We start from the raw sequence: 20357 nt of genomic DNA on the forward strand, positions 1-20357 counted from the left end.
AGAGAGAGAGAGAGAGAGAGAGAGAGCGTAGGCAAATTCGATGTAATGACATTTAGCCGTAAAAGTAAAACCTTGAACTCTAGTTTGCTGAGATAAGATCTTAAAGTTTATTGAGCTGGCATTGCGTCACAGCATTATCTTTCTTTCCAGAGAGAGAGAGAGAAAGAGGAGAGAATTATTTAGCGATCTTCAGTATATAGATATCTGCTTGTCTTTATTATAAACATATATTTTTTCTGTTTCTTTTGATTTTTATATATACATAGGTTGAAAATGAAAATATAGTATATTTAGATTGAATCAGGTTGAAAATTAAAATAGTGTCTTCAAGTCCCATTCCTTTATAAAAAGAAAAATAGAACTCCCTTTTTTCAACGCACATGTCTGTTTTTATTCAGTTCGACTACGTTATGGTCGATGACAGAAGAAAAGTAAGTAATGCGGAGAAAAAGTAATCCCTTCGGTCAGTTCATTAATTTTGTTTTTAAATAATATGATGACTTGTTAACGAGGTTTGCATTAATAGTGTCGTCTGATCTTGGTCTTCAGTAGGGTTATTTTGTACTCTAGCCGCACTCGAGTTATTGTGCTTTTGATTGGCGGTTTCTTTAGTTAGAATTTATTCCTTGAAGCTGTCATGATGATACTAACGTCGAGATGCAGTCTGAAATGTGAAAGAAGTCATGTGGTTCCTATCCAGCGCAAATATGAATGACAGATATGACACTCAACTGCTGTGTGAATCTGCCAGAGTGCTTTCTCAGAGTTCGATTACGATTGAACTCTAGATGCCGAATGCCTGTAATAATACATATGATGTGATGCATACGAGTTATTTGATTCGTCACTGAATGTTGGCTCCTAGGATGTTATTTCACAGTTTACGGGCGTGACAAATATTCTGGCTAATGGTTCCGAATGCTACTATTAGCGTTGAAAATATTAACTCAGTACGACCTGATGAGTTAGTTATAGTGGGCAACAATCACGTGACGACCCATCTTTAAGATAATTTACAATTGTTGCTGTGAAGCATTGCCACTTCTCGAGATAATCTACAAGCAAAAATGCAGGAACGAGTATTCGCCATTGTATAATCTTTCATTGATTTACTCTGGTCTTGTAAAGCTTTGCCCCACTTCGCAGTATGGTGACGTGACACCTTTACCTTATTTCGTGGCAACAGGTAAACAACCAAGGTCTAGCAACCGGCATGCGTAAATCTGTTTGTTTCCGAAGTACCGTTACAGATTTATTGCTGCCTCTCTCCTCCTTCCTCCGAAAGGGGGAAATATGGTCGGTGTGAGAGATTACAGACTACCCAAGTGAGTAGTGAGTGGGAAGTGGTGATCGAAGCCAGTCGAGATGGAATTTTAACTGTGCACAGGTTTAGGTGTGATTTTCTTGAGGGTAAGAGACCGGATAATTAGAATTCGCTACAAGGTTTGTGTGTTATTATCAAGAGCGTTATTTACTCTTGATTATGTCGATGTGTGTTATTTTTAGCGTTGCTTTTTGGTTTTATTTTTTATTTTTCCATGTCAAGACCTCAGGTTTGTATGTTAGGAAGAATACAAATTACTTTAAAATTTGTCATTTTGTCGATGGTATTTTTAGCATTGCTTTTTTATTTTATTTTTTATATTTTTCCATATGTCAAGACCTCAGGTTTGTATTCTAGGAAGAATACAGATTACTTTAAAATTTGTCGTTTTATCGATATTTTTAGCTTTGTTTTTAGGTTCTATTATTTTTTTCCATATGTAAAGACCTCAGGTTTGTACGTTAGGAAAAATACAAATTACTTTAGAAGTTGTCATTTTTTTGGATGCTACTTATAGCGTCGCCTTTTTTTGGTTTTATATTTTATTTTTGATTCCTTTTAGGGCATTATATCGCTCTGAATTAGCATTAGACGTCGTTCTGTCCTCCACACCTCTTTCTCCCCGGCATTGAGGGTCGTACTGTAGTCGTCCTGTGTATATTTACATTTGTACTTTTGCATTCGTTTGCTCTTGACGCACGCACAAACCAGCCGAGTGCAAACACATGCGTGCACTCGTGCCAGGGGTCATTCTGGTGACTCACTCTATTTCTTGTGGTTTTTCTTCTGTCATTAATTAAGTGAAGTTTTGGGAGCAGCTGGATGCACGAGACTTAGAATGGACTGCCAAGCAGATACCTAATCAATGTACTTCAGTGATAATTCGAGTATATTATAGTCTGTATTTATTTAATTGGTTCACGTGTTCGTTTACATATCTCGAGTGGAAGGAAGTTAAAGAGTAATCTCGTTTTTTTTTTTTTTTTTTTTTTTGTCAACTGATGTCATGACGCCAGATGTCACCCAAATACTATCTTGTAATATGTCGCTGTATCCATGGTGTGTGTATATATATATATATATATATATATATATATATATATATATATATATATTTATATTAATATATATGTGTGTAATTTATATATATATATATATATATATATATTTATTTATATTTATATATATATATATATATGTATATATATATATATATATATATATTTATATTTATGTATATACGAATGTTTATATATATATATATATATATATATATATATATTTTATGTGTATATGAATGTTATATATATGTATATATATATTTATATATATAAATGTTTATATATACACACAATATATACACTATATCAACGTCGATACAGCGACAGATTACAAGAAAGTATTATATATATATGAGAGTGTATTTTTATGTATAAATGTTTATATATGAGCCACATAACTCGGATATATATATATGGGAATTTTATATATATATATACCGAATGGTTGGGGAACGACGATATATCCCCAACCGTTCGGTGGTTCGAGTCCCCCAGACTTACGTTTATCACTTATAAAAATACAGTATGACAGTTGAGCGAATTTGTTATATGAAAGACATTTGTATACTTTTTGTGAATATAAAATGTCATATGTATATGATAAATTATATATAGTATACATATACATATGTGTATATATTGTATGTAGTAAGAGTAAACTATATATATAAATATTTTATACAACCATGAGATTAACTAAAGGAACAGAGAGTAAAAGCAATTCGAAGTTGGAATTTAACAATAAAGCGATCTAAATTTCTAAACTTATGGTTGGGGAACGACGACTTTTTTTCGTAAATTTGGTTTGAGTCATTTGTATTGATTTATTAAACGTTTATAAAAATTAATTTTGTTAATATGTTATATCCGAGGTATGACCTGTGGCAACACATTCATATTGAAAGACATCAAAAAGGCTTAATTTTGTTCCAATAAACAATAATGTTACGGTTATGTGATAAAATTCATATATATATATATATATATATATATATATATATATATATATATATATATATATATATATTATATATATATATATATATATTATATATATATATATATATTTATATATATATATATGTGTATATTTATACATATATATGTACATATATATATAATATATATATACAAACGCTTCAGAAAGCTTAATAAATTGTTCACATAACCACACACACACTATATATATATAATATATATTATATTATATTATATATGTAATATATATATTTATATATATATTATAAATATATATTATATATATATATTATATATGTAAATATATATTTATATATAATATCTATAATATATACTGCATATACATATACATATATATAAATTTAGTAAGCTTTTTAGGCGTTTGTATGTATGATTTGATACTGTTTGTAAGTACAATAAAAAAAGTACCTGCCGAAGCGAATGAAGTCGTATGTTCTCTTACGCCTGTTTAATTACAGGCAGTGTATAACTTCCCTGCTGGCAAGAGGGTACGATGCGGGAAGTGAGTTAACACCTGTTGTCTTTACCCGTGACACCGAAGTGTCACTTCCGCGGTTACGATTTTTGACTTTACAAATGTAACGGGGTCTCTGTCTAAATGCGCTAGTTCTTATTCCAAGCGCCGTTATTTGGAGGTTAGTAGCAGCATCTACTACTACTACTACTACTACTACTAATAATAATAATAATAATAATAATAATAATAATGATAATAATCATAATAATTATTATTATTATTTAATTTGATTATTATTAAGAAGATTTATTATTATTAACCAAATTAAAGAAGAAAAAATAAAGTATTCTTTTAAATGAATGGTCACTCACAAAGTGTGCTTAAATGAATTATATATAATAATTCTTATCAAATCATGAGATCATGCGATTTTTTTTTAGATTAGTATTATTATTTATGATACTACTACCAAGTTTAATAATAACAGGGTAAATTTAAGATCGCCGTATTTTTGGTTCAAAGATTGTTAGTCATATATAACTTCGTCATTTCATATAAAATGTCCCGTTCCACTTATCAGCAGTGCTAAAAGCCTATATACATGTATATAAATATACATATTATATGTATATAAATACACATATGAAGTTAAAATAAACTTTCTATTTTATTTATAATTTTTAAGATTTTTCTTTAGCTCGACTGCTAAAACGCAGTTCCGCAGTTCAAGCTAGTTAAGTAGTTATCAGAACGAAGTGAAGATTTGTGCAGTTACTAGGGGGAAAGCCGTCCTCCTTTCAGTTAATGCGTGGCCAGAGGCCAGTACACAAGACGTATCGGTCGAACCTTATTTTCGATGGACTTTAATTGATCTATGTCTGCTAGTGAATTGAACGGTGTGACTGCGATTTCTTAAGCGTTGCAGCCATTCAACTTAGACAGTTATTCATCCCATACTGTTAAATATCGTTCAGGTAGACCCTTACACGTTGGGTCCTGGTCATTTCTGCCGTAAGTCATTTAGGCCGTAACATCCAAACTGGCAAAATGCTGAAATGGTGTATGTGATACTTTGATCCCCGAGGGGCTAGTACTAAACAAGGCGTCCCAAGGAGCTTCCGCCGTGTCGTAAGGCCTAAACTTCATATGGTCTGAAGTTTTGATGGCCTAACAGGTTCACGGCCGAAATAGTACGGCCTAAGCGTCCCGAACTCTACACGTTGTGGTTAGTATCACTAGTTTAATTTTATTTTATATATAGCACCATCTGTATTATGTAATTAGAAAAACTTATCTTTCCCAGAAAGTGACCCCTAAGGGTTTTCGGGGGTCGTTATCCAGGAGTAATATTTCTTGGGGTCATTATCTTTGATATTTACAGTGTTTTGTTTGTTTTTACGGTAATCCTCAACGGGATTGTACTAAGCACGCCGCAATGGTGGATGCGCATACCGGGTTAAACCATGGCGGTCACTATCTATAGGAAAGATCCCGGAAAACGGTTACTCAAACTTGCCAGTGCTCTGTATGTTGGTCAATTTTGACGAATTTTTAGTTGATTTCGATGAGTAAAAGGTATTTACTATTTGCAGTGTTAATAAGGATAAAGTATACTTAGGAGCCTGACAACCAAAACCTTTTTGTGCTTTAAATGAACGCAACCCTTTTGGGAGACCACGTTCCAGAAACTATTCCTGGAAATAGTCCAGAAGCCTCATGACCGTTCGCACTCCCACTCACTGCAACATGCATGTGGAACATACTTTGTTGAAAATGCAGTTACCAAATTCGTCATGCAAAAATTAGCCTTTTGCAAATTATTTAAGAGCTTATTTTACTTCAGATTCTTTAAGAAGAAAACTTTTCAGTAACGCGTCCAACTTAACAAGACAGTCGCATAAATTGTTTCTAAAGGGAGTAATAAGGTACCCTTCAACTAATAATCTTTCGTTCACTGAAGAACGTTTGTCACCCACTTCAGCTCATTGCCAGTCGATACGTTATGCAAAACCTCACATGATTCTACCTTTTTATGCATTTTATAGTCGTTAAGAATTCGTGACAGTATGGCAAAACTAAAATATGTTCAATGTAAAAAGTGCTTGACAATATCCTATCTGTTTTGAGTTTCATTTTAAAAAATGGAGGATCACTTATTCTGTATGTTCTCAAAAGTATACCAGAGAAAACTGATCACTCAACCTTCGAGCGGTGGCAGGAAAACTGTAAATTAAATCATTCGATTGCCTTAGGATTGCGTTATTATAATTCGTCTATCAAGAACTCTATGTGGTAATAAACCAGTAATGACAGAAATATCCTTAAATCTGCATTATTAAAACTAAAAAAAAGGAAAATATTATTATGCTCAGGTCTATACGCACTTGACCCCATTCTGCATATGATTCCGAAGGAGATTCAAAAGAGAAACTAAAAATTGTCAGTAATCCGGCTTAGTGTCCTTAACCTCGCCTCGTTTGTGCATGTACCCGAGTTAATCCTGCAAACAACTGTTCATGGTCGGAAGATTTAATGCAAATATAATGACCTTTTTATGCTTTAAAATGGTTATATACCCCGTCAAGCTCAGTATTTACTTATAAAACCGAGACTGCTTCTATAATCTTTTATTTCATTGTAGTTTGCTTGAAAACACCTTAAAGTAGGGGCAGAAGATCTTGTGATAAAAGCTATACAGAAAAGTGTGCGTGTATTTGTACACGTATATCTTCATATTGGCTTATACTGTACTTACTTCAACAGTTTTGGTTACTTCACAAAAAAAAAGTCTTGATCTCCATTAATGAAACACATATGTAAGTTGTATCATTTGTCGGACCTTGCATTTTTATTACTTTTTAAGTAATATCAAATCCTACTTGTCTCATGTCAGTATGATATGTGAGGAAAGTTTTTCTTAGAGCATTATTGAAGTGTGAATTCTTTGAAGTATTTCTGTCACTATTTTCACAAGTTAAACTGACAACGCGATTAAGTTTGTTAGCAATGTATGAAATTTTGCTATGAACAAAGGAGAATTATTATATTCCTTCATCGCACGGAAGAGAATGGTAATTGGTAATAGTTACCAGCAGATTGAAATTACTGCGATTTGAGTAATGATAGTTTTAAGTGTAATGGTGTAGCTGCAGATTTAATGATTGTGCGTTCTTTGTTATTTTCAATGCAATTATTAATATTAAAGACGCTTGCCTTTTTTAGTGTCATTTCAGAGAGCAAAAGTTTAATAGACATGACTATTCTGTGATAGTTTTGATAGTTGATAATGTAATATAGATGGAAATAATTAGGATAATTATATGTACAATTTACTGATGTCGTCTTTTTATCTTCGTAATCACGATTTATTTTCTGCATGAAAGCATTATAAGAACACTTAGTGACATTTTTTTTGTAAATATGTGGCCTTCGAGCCCAGTTCATTATAGTAGTTTCAGAATTTATTGGAGTTGTATTCCCTCAAATGTGGTCTTTAATTAGGATTATGACGGAGCTTTACAATTTAAGAAGCAGCTTGGTTATCAAATTCCTGTACTGATATCATTTGACCTTAATTGCATTATAGTTGTATTAGAAGTAGATCCAAGTTTTAAGGACGTCAGATATATTGGTAGAACTTAACCTTGAAGAACTTCCGCTCTTGAAAACACACACACACACACACACACACACACACACACACACACACACACACACACACACACACACACACACATACCTTTGTAGAGGCCGTATTATGAAAAGAAGAAAGAATGGTCAGGCGTCTCTGAACCGTCACACAGGATGTTCTGCAATAGGAGATACTATAAAGGTCACTCGAGTAATTACTTGAAGAAGAACAATCGGATGGGAAAAAGGGGGAACTTTTGTGTTGATCGCCCTCCCGCAACCCGTCCCTCCCCTCCTCCTAGACCATTCATTGTTCTGTTGGTCGTAGGGATCCTATCTGAAAGGCCGAGGAAGGAGAGATAGATTTGATTTGAAGTGTGCCTGTGGAGGAAGAGGCAGAGGAGGACATCACAAACTTCCGCTCATCTTTCTTGATAAACCATCGATTGTTGATGGAGGTCATATTCTACGGAGCTGACTTTCATGTTATCGTAGAGAGAGAGAGAGAGAGAGAGAGAGAGAGAGAGAGAGAGAGAGAGAGGTGGGCTCAGTGGTTAACAGGAATTTGACTTCGTACTGTAGTAGTTCAACGCTGACCCCACCAGCAAGAGATCTATAGTAGTTCGGTATCCGAAAGACGAAGGAGCCGTAACGATTTAGGCAAGTTCCGTTAAAACCGATGCGCATCTGTCGACCTAATCAGGGAAATTTACGCTTGGTAGTTAGTCAGCTATGATGGATCATAGCCAGGTTGAGAAGAAAAGTCGTTAGAACTGAATGCTATTAGATATGTCCTCCGTAGGGGGGTAGTGCCGTCAGTGCACCTCATGTGGTGTACTGTAGGCATTACTTAAGGTTCTTTGCAGCGTGCCTTCGGCCCCTAGCTGCAACGCCTTTCGTTCCTTTTACTGTACCTCCTTAAATTCTTCCTCTCCCAAAAATTGATTCATAGTGCAACTGTGAAGTTTCCTCCTGTTACACCTTTCATACCCATTACTGTCAATTTCCATTTCAGCTGTGGATGACCTCATAGGTCCCAGAGCTTGGCCTTTGGCCTAAATTCTATATTCAATTCAGTGCAGTTAAATATGCCGCGAGGAGCTGTAAAGAAACTGTCTTTTGTATATTCAGGTAGACGTTTTCCTTTACTTAACTAAGAATTCGAATAAAAAATGAATGGAAAGAATTCGAGATCCGACGACAGGGTAGAGTGAGAGGTGATACCATAAGGGAAATTACGGAGCTCCACATAAAGATGAAATATGATGAAAGAGAGATGGAAATGGCTCGGACATGTCCCCCACACAACCCCAAGAGAAATAGTACGTGATAGTGTCAGCTGGCCTCCTTTGGTCACCCAAAAAAAGTGTAAGACCCAGACGTACTTGGTTGAGAACTATGAGGAGGAGGCTAATACACACATATATATACAGTATATGTATATATTATATATATATATATATATATATATATATATATATATATATATATATATATAAAATATTTTTTGTATTTCTACAATGGTTGTTGTATGAAGTATGTAAGAGATCCGCACATGAAAATAAAAGGGGGATATCAAGACTTTCGACTTGTATTTTATATATAATTATATATATATATATATATATATATATATATATATATATATATTATATATATATATATATATAAATATATATATTATATATAATGCAATTGACTATGAAGAAATAATAAATTTTGGGCTATATCATTCCATATCTCCTTTCGAAACGTATATCACCTATGTTATCAAATGACCTTAGGAGTTTGAAGGAAGCATCCCTTCGAAATTTGGACATGTTTAATACTTTCTCCAAACAAACAATATATTTGATTTTTGTATGAGAAATCTCTTTCCATTTCCATGAGTGTTTTATCTTCTTCGTAAAATGTCTTCAATTCTTATGATTTTTTGAGATATAAGAAAAATTCTTGACTTCCTTTTAGTATCCAGGAAAAACTCTTATTCCATAAAAGAAAGCAAATACCCAGAATAATTTTCTGTAAATGTGCACGAAAAGGAAAAGACTTTTCCCACGTGAAATAAAAGAGCATGATTATACACACACACATATTTTTTCCTTTTTCTCACTCTCACTTAATTGAACACACAATCACCCAGTTATTTTCATTATCCTTCAGTACCACATAATCCTGTACTTGAAATCAGTTTTAATTTATGGCAAAGCATATATTTAATCAATGTTTTATTTCTTTCGCAGGGCATCAGCATGAGGAATCCTCGATGAGAACTACCTTAAGAGTGTCTCTGGGGTTGGGCGTGAGGCCATGATCACTATGGAGGACCCTCGACGGATCTCCAGAGTGGGCCTCCTGAATCCCCCAAACGGCGGGCCCCACTCTTTGGATGCTTCTCTTCTCCTCCGCCACTATCCCCCAGAGCCAGTGCCCAAGAGAAACTCTGGAGGATTTGACAACGTCGGATTCGACCTAGAATCATTGGGGGAAGCGGGTCCGGGCAGTCGCCGGCCTTTGGTGAGCGTGCATGTGAGGACCCTTCCCCCGGAGGAGCACGTTCTGTCCTCTCTCAGTCGACAGCCCAAATCTCTACCACCCACGCCCATCCTCGCCGCACACGCTCGTCGAACTAGTTTCCCTTTGCTGGAAGAGAAATTCGGTGCATCGCCTTGGAGGCACCATATAGGAAGTGTGAGAGTGATCAAAGTACATGATGATGATGATGGTGATGATGATGATGACGGTAAGGGTGGTGCTGTTTTATCCGATCCATCCAGTAGCGGTGATGAGGAAAAAAGCGCGGCGTCGGTGGAAACTGCGAGAGAAATCGAATCGAAAGAAACGATCGACGAGAGAGAACCGGAAAAGGAAGACGATGGCGAAGAGGATGATAGTAGTGCTGATAGAAAGAGAGCCAATGGCGAATCGGTGATTGTGAGTGATCCTGCCGAGTACAGTCACGATGGTGAGGAGGAGGATGAAGATGGCGCGATGGAATCGGACGAGATGACAGTGGGTAATGGTGCCTCGCCCTACGGCACCTCACAGAAAACGCGGCCGCCACAGAAAACGGTGTCTGGGTGGGAGGTATGCGCGTCTGCGGTCACTGGTACAAACGCCAGTATGCGAGAAACCATGGTGGAGGCCGGAGGAGCCGCGCGGCCCTCTGCAGCCAACAGTGTCTCTGTCGCGGCACATTCAAGGATGCCATCCAGTGCCAGAGTGTCTCGAGTGCCCTTGCTGAGTGGCGTCTCCGTCGCCAGTAGTGTGTCAAGTGTCGTATTATGTGGGACGTCCACTGTTTCAGCGGCTCCCACTGTGAGTGCACTAACCAAAGTGTCCAGTGTTAGGATTGTACCTACGCCTACAACAACGCCCACGCCGAGTATCAGTGGTTATGATACAACCTCGAACCTCCAACAACAGCAACAAGCCAAACCAATTAACCTAGCCCCTTCAGCAGCTCCCAGACCCTCGCCCAGACCACCTAAGCCGAACCCCATCAGACCCACCAGCAGCGGTAGGTGCGAGTCCTCTGCACATCAGCTGCCGCAGGTGGTCATAGAGGAACCACAACAGCAGCAGCAGCAAGTCCCACCACCTCCGTCACGGTCTCAACACCATCAGCAGCAGCAACAGCAGCAGCTCCTCCCAGCCCCAACACCACCACATACACCACCAGCAACAGATTCCAGCCCCAACACACCAACATCACCATCACAATCATCACAATCATAACTCAGGGGCCCAGGTCCCCCAGTCCGTGTCTCACCATCTGCAGCAGCAGCCCTTAAGTCTGCAGGGGCTGCAGGAGACTGTGCAGCAGCAGTATGGTCAGGGGCAACAGCCGCTCTTGCAGCAGCATCCGCATCAGGGACAACCTGAAAGCCAGCAGCATCTGCAGCTGCAGCAGCACCACCTCCTGCAGGAGGCGAGGCGAGAGGAGCGAGAGCGCCGTCGCGAACGGCGTCGGGAGCGAAGGGAGCGACGTGCTCATCGATCAGGGGCTGCTCCTGCCCAAGGGAATCAGACCGAAGTGGGAGATGCCTCCGTGGCCCTGCCAACCGTTGCCCACGATGCCCAGCTCCCGGACCTGTTGCACTCGCATGTTCCGCCTCCTTATTCAACGCTGCCGTCGGCAGTGCGACCTTTGGGAGGCATGTTAGGGCCTCCGCCCCCGGGGCCTGCTGGACCACCGCCGCCTCCACCCCCTATGCCTCTTCATGTTCCTCCACCACCTCCCCCCGGACCCCATTTGGCACCTGGGCACTTTCCACCTCCAGCTCCTGTGCCAGGGTCCCCCTTGAGACCTCCACCTGATAGCCCTTGGCCCTTTGGATCTAGAAGGTAAGTCTGAGATGGGTCTTCAAAAAAAACTTTATTATGGTTTAATGTTGTGTTCGTCACTCTTTCTTTTGTATTTAGGACCTATTTTTGTATAACTTGATGAATCGAAGAATAACTGCTGGTGGTGTGTACGTAGGATTTTATGGTAGAAACATATTATATATATATATATATATATATATATATATATATATATATATATATATATATATATATATATAATATATATATAATATATATATATATATAATATATATTATATATATATATATATATATATATATATATATATATATATATATATAATAATATATATAATATATATATATATATATATATATATATATATATATATATATATATACATATATATATATATATATATATATATATATATATATATATATAGTATATATAGTGCGCGCGTGCGTGTGTGCGCGTTCAAAAATAGATAAATTCATGTGATTTCTGCTTGAGGAAATATCCTGCGAAACTTGCTGAATGAATCTAGAGAATGTGGATGTTGTTTTTACCAGTGAATTCGTGGTGTCATTCCCTGTGAGCATGCTTTCTCTTTAGGTAGTTCAGACTGTTCTTGAAGGAAAGTGTATTTCATTTGTTGTTTATATGACAGCTGTTATTTTCACCAAAGATAAAAGAAGGTAGATTTAGTCACTCATTGACTCATTTGAAGAAAGAGAATGCATTTATGCTGGACCGGTTTATCAGAATGCTGCACTTCATTTCATATTGCCTTAAACCTCTTCAGCAACTGAATATTTGAAAGTTTACATATTAACTTTGAAGGTGCTTTCACATCGCTTTTCGACGGAAAGGTAAAATTCCAGCAAATCGAATAGTTGCCACCTTTTTTTTTTTTTATTAATCGTTGCATTAAGATACATTTGTGAGGACCTCAGTAACAACTGAGGAAATAAAATTGATGTCTATCACATGTAAAAACTGTTATTTAATGTGAATTCAGAATTATTAGACTGATCAATTAGTATACGACAGTGAATCGACCGCATTGTTTTTATTATTATTATTATTATTATTATTATTATTATTATTATTATTCGAACTGCAATGTTTAAGCCCAAGGGCCCGGTTAGGAAAGCAGAACAAGGAAATTGGAAAGTAAAGAATAAACCATGAAATTAGTAATAACAAAGAAAACAAAATAAGGGAAATAAAGTCAAATCAATAAGAGAAATAACAAACTTTGAAGTGAGATTCGTGTTAATTTGCACAGCAAAAAGCATTGGCACCTGGTTAACTTCTGGCGTTAGCTACACACACAGATGAAGATCATTTTCCATTGTGGTCACCAAAGGAATGAAACTTAGAGAACACTGTGTGGCATTGAACTTTAGAGAAGAATAAGGCAAGACTGCTAGAATTAACTGCATACCTGAAGTTGCGTAGTGGATAGCATAGTCTGGCAAGATCTGAATGCGAAGGATCGCCAGAATCATGAAATATCCTGCACAGCATGAACACTGAGCTAATGGAGCAACTGTCCCAGAGTAGAATATGAGATCGTTATAAGAAATTTTAATAAGATTCGAGTTTTTATCTTGCAGTTTAAGATGCTAGTAAGCTACGGGAGACCGAATAGGATAGATTCGAGACGTGGAAGAATGAGAGAATGCATTTCCTCAGGAGAGAAAGGTCTCCAAAAATCTTGAAAAGACTGTTATTATACTGCAGTTTTGCCTGATCTCGGTTACGTTGCTTTGTAGTGAGATGAAGAGCAGTACAGGGACCGGTGGAGAGAGTGCATTGGTGAGTGGAGTTGACGACTGGGTATGGTCAGATTCATAAAGGAGCTGGTTTCGATCAGGTCTTCTTGCCACGTCTGAGAGAGAGAGAGAGAGAGAGAGAGAGAGAGAGAGAGAGAGAGAGAGAGAGAGAGAGAGAGGCAGGAACGCCTCGGGGGTACACCTTGCTAAGGCGGCGTCTCGTTGCAGCAACCCCGATATCAGTGTTGCACATACTCGAACCACTTCCAGGAAAACTTACAGCCTCTTGGCTGATCGTTATTTCCTGACAGTTGTTTGCAATGCCCCCACCAATGCATCTGCGCATAAAATTTTGCCAGGGTATGGTGCTTTTCAATGACGTATTCCAGGCGAAATAAGTTTGTGGGTGTTGACTTTTATGTTGGAGAACGTATGTAGCGCAGCGTTTGGTAACTTTCTTGGAACTTGGTTGCCTGCTTGGTGTTTAGGAGGAGGTTTTATGTCTTTTGTAGCCTACTTTGTGCTTGGAAGGTTAGGGAATTTGTAAGCATTTCTGTATAAAGGAGATGACAGTAAGTATAATTGCACGCTATATGGAAATAAAAATTTTGTTTAGAGACGTTTCTCATGTTCACTTCTTCGTCAGTCGGTTCGGCGATGTGTCAGGAAAGGGTATAAAAAAGAAAGAGGAACCAGAAAGAGAAAATAAACTAAACATGTATAAAGTTGGTAAAGGAGGATGGAGAAAGTCCCGCAAACACTTCGAACGACCCAAAATCCCTCCCTCTGTGTTTGTGCGAGTGAGAGGGAGTGAATTGGGGATTTTTTCAACTATTTGCTTTAAGTTTCGATTTGGGTAAAGTTTGTATACTCATCGTTTTTTTTTCAGGAAACGAATCTCTGTTAGGTTGTATGCTTCAGTGAGAATAGGTAATTGTTAGGAACGCGGGATGTGTTTACGAGTGATGTTGGATATCAGTCCATCTGGTATTTTCATAGTTTCTTAACTGAAATCAAAGGTTAATTGAGAAAGAATAAGGAAGAACTAAATAGCAAAACCCGAAAATAATATCTCAAATTTGTGGTGGTGTTTAGCTCAGTATTTGAAGTGTTTGTCTTGCAGTTTTGAAAGTTGTCTTTCATTTGTTTGGACATAAATTTTTAAAAACCTTTAAAAAGTTAGAGAGCTTAACAAAGATGAAAACGAATCATATAATAAAATTATAATTTTGACTTGAGACAATGTGAATGGGCAGTGAGATTGTAAACTTGTTTGTGTATATATATATATATATATATATATATATATATATATATATATATATATATATATATATATATATATATATACATAATATTTATATATGTACATATGCACGTATGCATATCGTCCATCCGTCTTGTTCTCTTGGAGGTGGTGGGTGGGGAAATATATAAATACCTTGATCTGAATATATTTTATGCCCGTTACTTAAAAAAGTACCTTTTATGCGTACTTTCGTAAATATTTCCGTGTATTCATGAAAGATATTTTCACGTTTTCGAATTGTGTATCTCTCTCTCTCTCTCTCTCTCTCTCTCTCTCTCTCTCTCTCGTGAGGTCGGTGTTTTGCAGACACTTGCTAATACTCGAAGTGTTGAACAGCAAGCGCACAAGGTCGAAACATATCGGTTGTGTTCCATTTGTGGTTTTTGGAGAACAATGGCCTTGCAGTCCCTAAACTGTGCTCTGTAATTTAGTTTATAAAATAACCAGATTTGAAACGTGACCCTGGGGGTTGGGGATGGCTGCGGGGTCGTCTATTAGTGCCATTTTGTCCTCCGAGGTCGTAGGTATTTCAGCCTTAAGGCTTGTGCATCAGGAGCTGGAGGAACCGAGAGGTCTTCTGAAGGCGACCCTGGTCTTACGTATTGATGGCGAGGCCGTGTATCCAAACCCCTTGGGGAGAATTGGGTCAGGTGTCACCCTGGGGTCGCCGGTGGTATTTCTGCATCCAAAATTGGTTGGCAGTAGAAAAGGATTGTTCGAAGCTCGTGCTCCGCAAAATAGAATTTGTTTCTGATTTTTTCTTGGCTCCGTCATTGTACTTGTTCCTGTTTTGTACGGGGTTTAGGCGTCCAGAGTTCTTCCAGACTTGGTTTTCTGTCTGTCGACGGGAGCTTTATTTTCTCATATATCCGGACAGAGATCCCAGTTGTTCTGTGATGAAGGTTCACGGACAACACTCATCATGTTTAATTAACCAGACCATCACAACACAGCTATCCCCTTTCTGACATAGCCTGTGTTGACAGGGTGTCGATGTCCGTGTATTATTATTATTCAGTACTTATCCCGAGACCAGTTTTCTCCCCACACGTACTCCTCTCGTTCGTTCACCCACATCCCCTTCCCACTACTCCCCCCCTCCCCCCTGTGACAGTGAGGCTCGGTGAGTTTAATGACTTTACCTTCATAAAGTTGTTCCTCTCTTCTCTTATCTACGGGAGTGATTAGCCTACATGACTGTGTATGTGGATTTAGGTGCTGTGTTCATTCAATCAAAGAAGGTAGTTGACTAGTTATCTTTCTCATGTGAGTTTCCAGTTCTTCAAAAAATCACGGTGGAGGATTCATGAGTTATCTTATGATGTAGTGATTCCGTTCCTTTAGGGTATTTAAATCAAAATGGACAATCTCATTCATTGTATGTCAGTAAATTTTAAAGAAATACAATAACAGCAAATAAACAGAAAAATAAAAAATAAAGGAAATAAAAGTGGAAACAAACTAGGCTATATGAAATGAAATAAGATGAAAATAAAAACAAATATAAATCAATAAAAAAATTAAACAAAAATATAAAAAAGAAATATAAACTTTAAAATATATATAAAGTATTCACTTTTGTGTATGATTTTTATCAGATACTAATTTGACGTAGTATTTACCTCTGATTTTCCCTGAACCAGCTGAGAGTGGAAAAATATGCTGAATGCGGAAGCTTAACTGACAAGCTCCCGCTTCGGAAATATCCTGAATTCTTTTGACCATTTTAGTGCCACTGTTTTGTGTATTTGGAAAGAATTTGCAACACAAGAGTTAGTATGTTGAAGCACCTGTAAAAGAAATCAAGTTCTGAAAGAAATAGGATCTTTCCTAGACGGTGACCCCCAAGGGTTTTCGGGGGTCGTTATCTAGGAATGATATTTCTTGGGGGTCATTATCTTTATGATATTTGTTTATGTTTTTACGGTAATCCCCAACGGCCTTGTACTAAACACTCCTCAAAGGTGGCTACATACCGGGTTAAAACCCGTGGCGGTCACTATCTAGAAACTGTCTTAGAAATAAGATAAAAAGGAATTGAACTGGATAGTCACGCACACTTTTAAAAGTGTGCAAGCTTTTGTGATGAGGTAGAATTGGAACATGGAAATTCGCAGTGATAAAAATAACGAACACAATGAAAGATAAAATGTTAACAAAGAACAATTCCGTGAAAGTGAACTCATTCGTCTGTGCTGGTCTAACCAAGGGTCAGAAGCGTTCTGTCATGTTTGTGTAATGTTTTGATATATGTTTTTACCCTGAATAAGGATGTGCTGATTAGAGCTAATTTACTCGCTTAAATATTTATTCCTGCTTATGTGGCCAAGGGGAGCCAGTTTGTGTTCCCATGTTCTTCTTCCAATTGATTTATTTCTCATGTAATTAAACCTCCTATAGAGTCTTGTATAATTCTTTCTATTCTCCGTTGATAATTGATGTCGTAATTGCTTTCCCATTTTTCTTCATATCCTCCTCAAGCCAAGTCGTTATTTATTTTGTTTCGTGCGTATCAACTTTGTCATTGTTTTTCATAATTATTGTTGTGTTTTGTTGTCGTGTGTTTTGCGATTTCACTGCTTGGTGCAATTTATTTTTTCTCGTGTAAAATGTCATTGCTTTTGATTGATTTGTCCCTCCCATATCGAAGCGTTGGCAGTTAGTTTTTGGATTTTTTTTTAACGCCTCGCGTTGTTTTTACGAAGAGGAGGAAAATGAGGGCAGTGCAGCTTAAGTAGAGATTGTTACTGGTTTTGTTAACATAAAGAGCCGTTTTCCTAAGGTGGGATGATGCAGTGTAAAAGCTATAGGCAAGTATACGACTGTGGAACAAATATTTGTTAGTTCTATTGGATATCTTTCACAAGCTGTGACACTCGGTATATTGAGAGAGAAAACTTTTATGCCGTTGCTGTCGTCTTTCTTATTCCTAGTCCCTGAGATTATCCTGATGTTCTGCGCATACGTATTTATTTCGCTTCCTTCAAACCGGTAAAGACCAGGCTACTTGGTTGGCTAGAAAGGCATCCTCTTCCTGAGCGCTGTATTGATATGGTACTATTTGGTTCTTCATTTGTTTCGTCTTTGGTATATTGTCAGAGCATGAGATCAAATCATTGTCGAAGGTACATTGTCAAGGCATGAGATCAAATCATTTTCGAAGGTACATTATTGTCAGGGCATGAGATCAGATCAACTTGGAAGGTACATTGTCAGAGCATGAGATCAAATCATTGTGGAAGATACATTGTCAGGGCAGGAGATCAATCATTTTGGAAGGTACATTGTCAGAGCATGAGATCAAATCATTTTGGAAGGTACATTGTCAGGGCATGAGATCAAAATTGTGGAAGGTACATTGTCAAGGAATGAAATCAAATCATTTTGGAAAGTACATTGTCAGAGCATGAGATCAAACAATTTTGGTGAGTACGTTGTCAGGTCATGAGATCAAATCATTTTGGAAGGTACATTGTCAGACCATGAGATCAAATCATTGTGGTAGGTAGCCTATATTGTTACAGCATGAGATCACATCATTTTGGGGGTCTCTCTTTCATCATAAGTGGATGCTTCGTAGATGCTTCGTGAGTGATGTAATTGATTTAGCATGGTGTCAGTGGTGAGACACGTTCGTCTGTCCATTATTTATTTTACATTTTTTGTAGCCCGTTGCTCATGCATCTTCCTTTCTTGATGAAGTCACGTTCTGCAATTTAACCAGGAACTCGGTAGAATGTAAAGATAATGTTGTATGAGAAGCCTTGTCGCATCAGTGTCTTTTGTTGCTACTGGCTTTATTTGGAGGCCACGTGAAAATGTTTGGATTATTGTGTGTAGAGAGTATGGGCCGTGCTTCTAAATATACTTAGAAAGCGGGCTTTTTTTTTTTATACTTGGCGTTCGACTTTTCATGCCGCATGCTTTCATTGCGTATGACTGGTTTTGAGATATTTCTCGTGTGATTTTGTTGGTGATTTTGTGTTTTGGTTTGCTGTCATTTTCACTCAGTGCCTAGTGTTTGCGTTAGTTTGGTCACTGCATTCACTTAAATCAGTTTTCTGCGAGTCATTCGTTCGCCGTTAGTAACGCAAAAGGAAATAATAAGGTAAAGAAAAACTTTAAACTAAACCTCGTCAGTTTCCTCATGAGCATGCCGCAGCTAATGAGTATAATGCATGTCTGGTATTGGATGTAATTTGAAACCTTTGTCTGCAGAATATTGGCCTTCAGCTTGTCATGATCGTGTAATTGATTTCATATTTCTTCGTTTGTTTTAGCAGGATTTTTTAATGAGGGAACTACCAATTGTTTCAAGTTTTGCTTCTTTTGAATTGTGTGTGTGTGTTTTGACACTGAGTAGGGTACACATTTTATTATTTTAAATCACTCGTATGGGAAAGTAGTATTACAAACTATTGGATGAAACCGTTTGTGGGTTATAGTTTTGCGGAATTTTAAGCAACGTATTATCTATGTACGAAATTGTATTATTACAAAATTGATGATTAAGAGGCAAATTACAGGAAGTTTAATTTATTCAGGTCACTGAGAAAGTGAGAACCTAATTATAAGACGTGGGTTACGGTTGCAGTTTCTTCTTTGGCAGGTATTTTATCAAGTTAAAAGAAAAACAAAACGTACGCATGGCTGGCGAAACTTTTATTTGATATCTGTAATTGCATATATTTCTATTCATTATCCGCTGCGTGACCATTCATATGTACTCTCTTACATCAAGATGCATTGCAAAATTCTGAAACTAAGTACATCATTGTACTTGCTATCGTTGTGGTTTTATGATGTTGTTCGTATGTGATAACGTTTGTCCTTCGTTACAGTGTTAATTATCTTGTAGAAATTCAAGTTCCCTCTTCTGTGTAGGGGACATGGTGGGCGACCTTGCGCCTTCAGTGGTTGTTCTCATGTGACCTTGTTCTCTCTGGGAACGCTTTTTTTTTCCCTCCTCCATTCCTGATTCTCCTCCTCCACCTCCTCCCAAGGTCTCCTCCTCCCAGGCGGACCCATACAGTAAATGCCAGGCCCTCCCTTAATCCCCTCCCCCGCCCTTCCCTCACATTTGGAGGATTTTCCTTCTCCCTTTTTTGACTTTTGGTTTTAGACTTTCCTCCGCTAGCGTTATTATTCTGATAACAATAGCGAGTTGGTGTGTTTTTTAAGTTATGTTTTATGGTCTTTGTCCACTTTCATATCAAAGAAATTAGCAGTCACGTTAAGACCTAATTCCTGTGTGCATTTTAGGATTAAATTTCTTATTTATTATCTTTTTCCTTTTCAAGTGTTAGGTTGCTTCTGGAGCTCTTCACTAATTCTCCAAACGACTTTGAGGGCACTGCACTTTTCTGTCTGCAAGTATGTCATTCTCTCTCTCTCTTCTCTCTCTCTCTCTCTCTCTCTCTCTCTCTCTCTCTCTCTCTTTATATCTCTCAACAGCAAGACCATATTTTTCTTCAGGCTTTACCAC

General features: G+C 37.4%; 1 protein-coding gene across 1 annotated transcript in view; it reads left to right on the forward strand.

Annotated features, from left to right (window-relative positions):
- LOC136855409 (uncharacterized) overlaps positions 1 to 20357 on the forward strand; it is an 866344-nt gene that overhangs the window by 632567 nt on the left and 213420 nt on the right. The window contains 2 exon segments of the mRNA XM_067132403.1: positions 9715 to 11062; positions 11376 to 11818. Of these exon segments, the coding sequence (XP_066988504.1) occupies positions 9782 to 11062; positions 11376 to 11818 (1724 nt within the window). The 5' untranslated portion in view covers positions 9715 to 9781.

Source organism: Macrobrachium rosenbergii, chromosome 31 (assembly GCF_040412425.1).
Source record: "Macrobrachium rosenbergii isolate ZJJX-2024 chromosome 31, ASM4041242v1, whole genome shotgun sequence".
Taxonomy (NCBI): Eukaryota; Metazoa; Arthropoda; class Malacostraca; order Decapoda; family Palaemonidae; genus Macrobrachium; species Macrobrachium rosenbergii.